We start from the raw sequence: 7,500 nt of genomic DNA on the forward strand, positions 1-7,500 counted from the left end.
CTGCACATAAAATAAGTAACAAGAATGAAGAGAAAGCAAGACCATATGTGACAGATAAACCTATAGGTTGGCATTTTGCTTCTAAAAAATTACAGACATAAATTGTATATTTGACTAGTTATTAGATATGTGCTGACTACAAATGTACTGACGGTTTTCAAATGCATGTAGAAACTGTTTCTTGCCCTCTAGATACAGTGCATCCAGAAAGTATTCATAGCGCTTCACTTTTCCACATTTTTTTTGTTACAGCCTTATTCCAAAATGGATTCGATTCATTTATTTCCTTGAAATTCTACACACAATACCCCATAATGACAGTGTGAAACAATTTATTAAAAGTAAAAAACCTGAAGAATCACATGTACATAAGTATTCACTACTCAATACTTTTTTGCCTTTGTCTTTTTTGAACATGATGCCACAAGCTTGGCACACCTGTCTTTGGCAATATTTGCCCATTCCCCTATGCAGTACCTCTCAAGCTCTATCAGGTTGGAAGGGAAGCAAAAGTGTTTAGCCATTTTCAGATCTCTCCAGAGATGTTCAATAGGATTTAGGTCTGGGCTCTAGCTGCGTTACTCAAGGACATTCACAGAGTTGTTGTGAAGCCACTCCATTGATATTTTGGCAGTGTGCTTTGGGTCATTGTCCTGCTGGTAGATGAACCGTCGCCCCAGTCTGAGGTCAAGAGTACTCTGAAGCAGGTTTTCATTCAGGATGTCTCTGTACATTGCTGCATTCATCTTTCCCTTTATCCTGACTAGTCTTCCAGTTCCTGCTGCTGAAAAACATCCTCACAGCATGATGCTGCCACCACCATGCTTCACTGTAGGGATGGTATTAGCCTAGTGATGAGTGGTGTCTGGTTGCCTGGCATTCACTCCAAAGAGTTAAATTTTTGTCTTATCAGACTAGAGAATTTTGTTTCTTATGGTCTGAGAGTCTTTCTGATGCCTTTTGGCAAATTCCAGGCGGGGGGTGGTTTCTGACTGGCCACTCTACCATACAGGCCTGATTGGTGGATTGCTGCACAAATGGTTGTCCTTCTGTAAGGTTCTGGTCTCTGACCATTTCTCTCTCAGTTATTAATCATCTCTCTAAGGCTCTTCTCCCCCGATCACTCAGCTTAGATGGCCGGTCAGCTCTAGGAAGAGTCTTGGTGGTTTCAAACATCTTCCACTTACAAATAGGGTTGGTGGACGATATGGCAAATATTTATATCACAATACATTTCTTAATTTTGGTCGACACAATATAATTCTGATATCGATATGGACAATATTAAATAGCCAGGAAAAAACCGCCAAGAACGAACACAATGGATGTCTGTACCCACAAATGTCTGCAAACTGAATTTGCAAAGTCCCTCCAGGCTCTTATAACTTTAAAAAAAAAAAATAAAAACAGTACAAATAAATGTTCACTTTTTATTTGTATTTAGCCTTTACAAACAAGAAATGTAAAATAAACTATCGAATAAATAAAACTCTCAGACTCAGCTTATTTATACCACAGGTGAACTCCAGTTAAGCTGCTGAAACATCTCTAGAATGATCAGTGGAAATAGAATGTACCTGAGCTCAATTTAGAGCTTCACAGCAAAGGCTGTGAATACTTATGTATATATTTTTTATTTTTTTTTCTATTTTTTATAAATTTGCAACAATTTAAACAAATCTTTTTTCTTATTGTCATTATGGGGTATTGTGTGTAGAATTTTGAGGAAATAAATTTATTTAATCCAATTTAGAATGAGACTGTGGAAATGTGGAGAGAGCGAATACTTTCCAAATTATACAACAGAAACAGAAAATTAAAACAGGAAATGTTATTACACGCTGTAAGTTTTAGATTAAATAGTACCTACCTGATCTGTCAATAAACTTTTGTGTGTACTGAACTCCTTACCTCTTTGTTAAGGTCATTTCTCTCTTTTTCCAAGGCAGTGTGTGTAAGGTCCAGGATTTCTAACTTCTTTTTTAACTCTCTGAGCTCGGTTTCATAGCCATCTCTCTCTCTGTGGACAAAATAAGACAGGTAATATGTATTATTCAGTTTTAACTACTGTGATTTATTAAGTAATTTTAAAACTGATCACAATTGCGATTCATAAAGATAAAGATTTTCAAGTCATCTCAGTTTGTTTGGTCATTGTTTTTGTTGCAAAGCTTGACGTTATGTTAGAACATTTTGTGGTGTAAATTACCATTTGATTGATTGACTGATTGATTGATTGATTGATTGATTGATTGATTGATTGATTGATTGATTGATTGATTGATTGATTGATTGATTGATTGATTGATTCATTCATTCATTCTCAAGACTCTTTTGCTTACTAAGAAAGAATTAGTTTTATTTTTTTCTTATTCGGATATCAGTATTTTCAGGAGGCACTGGCCCAGTCACTGTAACTTGATCCTTTAAGATGCCATTCTAATGCATTCTAATATTTCTTATTTTTAATATAAATGCTAAAAACATTTTTTATATTTATTTTAATAAAATTAAAACATTTTTATAATGTATTTTAGTGTTGTCACAATTCCAGAATTTTGACTTCGATATGATACTAAAATAAATATCATGATATCCATACTAAATTGATACTACAACATTTGTTTTTTCCAAAATATTGTCCATTAATAGACACTTTTCAGAAATATAAGTTTAATTACAAAATTGAAACTAAAGTATTGAAGCAATCAAGCAATAACGGCCGTTTTTTATTAATTTGGTACACTGCATGTGCCAAAAGCTAAATATGGGCTAACACAATGCAGAATATTCCCCGCACCGTTTGATTTTTTCATAGTTTTCTCGTTTGTAGTCTCCTTCCTGAATCAGCTGCTTTGTATCAGCAAGTTCCAAGGTGAGCCTTTGACAGCGGATCTCTAACTCAGAGCGTGCTCTCCTTTCTTCTTCATAACTCTGATTTGAACATAAAAATGTTTTTAAAAAAAGATTATGGCAATGCAAACGACAGATACTTTACAGCTGTAGAGAAAGGAAGAAATGTTTCTTCAGACCTCCATTAGTGACCTAATTTGTTTGCGGTGACTGTCCAGATCCTCAATCAGGTCAGTCTTTTTCATCTGAAGTTCCGTCGCAAGAGCCCTCAGAGGATTTACAACCTCATAAAACCTAATCTATAAGAAGAAAACATATGTAATTTTACAACTATTATTCTTAACTTCATGTCTGCAACCAAATATCAAAGAGAAATCTTAATTTGCCGCTCCATTTCTCACCGCCACAAATTCTGGGATGGTGAGTTTGTCCTCAGGCAGTTCCTTCAGCTCAGCGTATTTCTGCTCAGACAGTTCCAGATCCCTAAGGCTTCTGCGGAGATCACCGGCCCGATCACACAACTGATGGTTCATCTCTTCCAGCTGCTTCTGTCTGAGCATGATGGTGTCCATCTCCTGTTTTCTCAGGGCCTGGTGCTTCCTGCATAAGCAGAACACACACTCAACTCTATAAAAACTCTATACTGATTCTGACACAAACACAAAGTCTTGAAATTCTGGAATAAGCTACGTGATTTAAATTAAACTATGTAAAACTCATTGCTGACAAATTGGTAAAACCTAGAGATTTGAGGGGTAGTACCAGAATATACAAAATTTGAAAGATTTAGTTTTTGGGGAACTGCACTGTTATTTATCAGGTCATCAAATGATTAATGTTCTAAAAAATCCCTAATATGATTTTTCATATAACTACTGTTACACTGAAATTCATTTTACTGGTGTTTTCTGTAAAAAAACAGAAATAAAATCTGTAGTGCTGTTTAATGTTTTGAGGCTGGAAAACCCTCAACATCAGGTTGCCCTCAAACATCAGTTGACCCCCAATTTTTTTTAAAGCAAGTAAAATGCCTTTCTTCTAATCCTAAACATTTCCATCTTACTGTTGCGATATAGATTTTGCTGTGTTTAATTATGTATATTTATGTAATAATTTGTATATTTTTACATATAAAATTAATTCATAATAATAATAATATTTTTTTTTCTTATTATTCTTTCATTTCGATATGGACAAATACTTGATTATCCACAATGATTTATTAGAAAAAAAAAATATTGTACAGCTTTGCACTGAGTTGCATTACACTTTGCCGCCCACAATTAAAATGAAACCATAAGATGTTTTGTGTTTTTTTCACCTCATTGGGTGTGAGCTTCTGACAGTATCATACTATATCATCCATAAAACCTTTTTATAAAGCATACACAACATTTTTCTCTTTTTTGATAAATATGTCTAAAGATTGAAATAACTGTCAAATAAATAAATAAAATAAATAAATGACTTAATTAATAATGTGCCATAACAGTCAGCATTGATACTTATAAAGTTTAGTATTACCATGGTTTTGACTTTTTTTTTTTGTATTTTAAAATATGTATAGTGGACTAAAGGTAAAACTTATAAAGAGCATATATGCATATTTTTTAAATAAATAAATACAAAAATAATGAATATTAGTATTAAAACATATTAGCTAGGATAGAATTGTGGCATGATTATTTATAGTTTTATACAAACAGCTGAATTCCAGTAACGTAAGGTTAAAAATGCAGATTTACACATAGACACTGGTGTATTTTCTGTAAAACAGTATGTGTGTGCAAATGTACCTGTTTTCATCCTGCTGTAGTTTGAGTTGGCTGTCCAAACGCAGAGCGAGCACCTGTTTCTGATGGAGAGCATCATTTAGCCTTTCTTCTAGCTCTTCTGTCTACAAACGAATGTGAAAACTCATACTTTTAACACTCACAGATAAACAAACATTGAAACCTCTTCCAGCTGCCTTTCAGTATACGTTAATGTGAAATTACCTTAGTGAGGTGATCCACTTTGAGGTTATCTATGAGCAGATTTTTCTGGGACAGCTCTATTTTAAGCTTTTGAAGGTTATGAAGTAGTTCTTTTCTTTCCAGGAGCTGTTTTGTGACTTTCCCTGCGCCATCTTTCTCATCCGAGGACGAGATGTCCTCTGTAGGGACTGTTGTCTCAAGACTGATGTCCTCAGACTCGATGGAGCTGGAAATGTTTGCCTTGGCGTCCTTTGGCTTCTTGGGTGGCATCGTCTGTCAACTTGTTATGTGAAGAAAGAATAAAAGTTGGAAATGAGGGCTTTTGGTTGTCAAGAGTTAGGATAGGAGCTCAGCCGACCCAAGGAAAGAATTAAAGGATAAGACGCTGAGCAATGACAGCTGGCTAAAAGAAGACAAATTCGTGAAGTTCGACTTGACTTAGAATACATTTAAATACGAGCAAGTGATTATTTATGTGAGACGTCATACTAAAACATTTCTAAAAGTTAAAGCCCTGTTTTATTAATGAAACTTTAACAAATTTTACGTACCGACTGTTGTTTTTAAGCGTCCCGCCTCCCATGGAAACAACAACGGACGACAAAGAGAAGAGAAGTGAAGAGTGTCTTTATCTGAAACGCTTAAACCTAACTATAACGCGCCACCTATAGGATTCCGCCAGAAACTGACTCTTATTTTGAAATTCACAGAAAACTCGACACCGGAAATAACAAAAGTGTTCATTGTAGCCTAGCATGTTTCTGGGTTTGTAAATAAATGTATGTTTTATTATTATTTTCTCATACGATAACTCCACGATGTCTGACGAGAACGTAATTGGACCAGCTCTGCCACCGACATTAAAAAAAGATGAGAATTCAGATGATGATGGAGCAAGTATGTTTATGTATTATTACTCAGTGACTTAACGGTCTGGCACAAGACTTGCAAGATTCTTTTTTCATTCATTCGTTTTCTTTTCGGTTTAGTCTCTTTGTTAATCTGGGTTCGCCACAGCGGAATTAACCACCAACTTATCCAGCAAGTTTTACGCAGCGGATACCCTTCCTGCTGCAACCCATCCATGGGAAACATCCACACGCACTAATTCACCCACATACACTACTGACAATTTAGCTTACCCAATTTACCAGTACCTCATGTATTTGGACTTGTGGGGGAAACCGGAGCACCCGGAGGAAACCCACGCATACACGGGGAGAACATGCAAACTCCACACCGAAACGCCAACTGACCCAGTCTTCTCGCTTTAAGGCGAACGTGCAACCCACAGCGCCACCATGCAGTCCAGATTCTTTACTTGATTTTATTTTTTGTTTGCAAATGCATAACAAATATAATTGTCTTTAAATGTTCTCGATACAATTTTTTTTAAATTACAGTTGGCTCATTCGGTCATGTGTGTTAGTATAATTAAGATGTAAATAATAGATTCTGCCTCCAGTCATAGGTCCAGCTCTGCCTCCTCTGTATAAAGCTTCGGAGTCCTCCAGTTCATGTGAAGACAGTGATGAAGAGGAGGTTGTCTTTAAGAGGGCCAAATATTCGTCATCTAGGAACCGGTCTTCTTCAAAGTATGATATTTGTGTTTTTATATTATATAGGTTTCTCTGGGTTCGTAGTTGCATGCATCATGCAGTGTTTCAAGAGAAACATGGACTTTTTAAACACCCAAACAAATTGTTTTGTCATTTTCTGTACGTTTACACCTTGTTGTACTGCATTCCATGTTCTTAAGTTATCAAATAATGTGAACATATTAAAGATATAGTGCTTTTATCAAAAAACTGCAATGTTAATAACATCTTGCTGATTTATATTATTGGGAGATATAATGTGACTGCAGTTATTCTTGTATTTTTGTCCGTAATAAACATTGTTAATTTCTTAATTAATTCTTAATTTCTATCTACAAGTGACATTATTTTCCCGCTATAAACTCACTATAATCATGCAATATAAATATCTGATGGATCAAATTTAGTACAAACATGAATACGCAACGATATGGGTCAAAACGAGGCATCCCACTCTAATGTCCATACCAAATTCAATTATAAAAGTGATTTTTTTATTAGTATAGTTTATAATAAATAGTGCTGTTAAATGGAAAATCGCAATTAATCGCATTCAAAATAAATGTTTGTATTCGAATAATGTGTGTGTACTGACTGTGCAGATATATTGTGTTCATATAAATGAAAAAAAGATAAAATAAAAAAAATACAAAACCAAAATATTTGCATATATATTTATACTTGTGTATAAGTTATATAAGATTTAAATGTTTAATTTTAAAATATAAATAAAATAAAAAATCTCAAATATATACAGTTGAAGTCAGAGTTATTAGCCCCCTGATTTATTGGCCCCCGTTTATTTTTTCCTCAATTTCTTTTTAACGGAGAGAAGATTTTTTAACACTTTTCTAAACAATAAAATAAATAAATTATAAAAAATATTTGACTAGATATTTTTCAAGACACTTCTATACAGCTTAAGTGACATTTAAAGGTTTAACTAGGTTAATTAAGCAGGTTAAGGTAATTATGCAAGTTATTGTATAACGATGTTTTTTTTCTGTAGACTAAATACCAGTAGATTGTAGAGAATCAAAATAAAATATAGCTTAAAGCGGCTAATAATTTTG

The 7,500-nt window shown here is 34.3% G+C and overlaps 2 protein-coding genes and 1 long non-coding RNA gene across 15 annotated transcripts in view; 1 reads left to right on the plus strand and 2 right to left on the minus strand.

Moving 5' to 3' along the window:
- Positions 1 to 5,431, minus strand: part of pibf1 (progesterone immunomodulatory binding factor 1) — a 75,658-nt gene extending 70,227 nt beyond the window's left edge. For 5 of the 10 annotated variants that reach the window (XR_012399488.1, XM_073940760.1, XM_021472211.3 and 2 more), the window contains exons 1-7: positions 5,381 to 5,431; positions 4,851 to 5,102; positions 4,650 to 4,750; positions 3,255 to 3,453; positions 3,033 to 3,152; positions 2,801 to 2,934; positions 1,912 to 2,020 (exon numbers count right to left, since the gene is read on the minus strand). Coding sequence is in view for 8 of the 10 variants with exons in the window: in XM_073940760.1 (XP_073796861.1) it covers positions 1,912 to 2,020; positions 2,801 to 2,934; positions 3,033 to 3,152; positions 3,255 to 3,453; positions 4,650 to 4,750; positions 4,851 to 5,099 (912 nt within the window). In the remaining 2 variants the exon portion in view is untranslated. 10 annotated transcript variants of the gene reach the window in all.
- LOC141386116 (uncharacterized) overlaps positions 1 to 7,500 on the minus strand; it is a 207,664-nt gene that overhangs the window by 135,175 nt on the left and 64,989 nt on the right. The gene's annotated exons all lie outside the window — the stretch shown is intronic.
- gpalpp1 (GPALPP motifs containing 1) overlaps positions 5,550 to 7,500 on the plus strand; it is a 9,020-nt gene continuing 7,069 nt past the window's right edge. For 2 of the 4 annotated variants that reach the window (XM_009292085.5, XM_073940388.1), the window contains exons 1-2: positions 5,550 to 5,722; positions 6,295 to 6,424. Coding sequence is in view for 2 of the 4 variants with exons in the window: in XM_005159916.6 (XP_005159973.2) it covers positions 5,648 to 5,726; positions 6,295 to 6,424 (209 nt within the window). In the remaining 2 variants the exon portion in view is untranslated. 4 annotated transcript variants of the gene reach the window in all.

Source organism: Danio rerio, chromosome 1, assembly GCF_049306965.1.
Source record: "Danio rerio strain Tuebingen ecotype United States chromosome 1, GRCz12tu, whole genome shotgun sequence".
Taxonomy (NCBI): domain Eukaryota; kingdom Metazoa; phylum Chordata; class Actinopteri; order Cypriniformes; family Danionidae; genus Danio; species Danio rerio.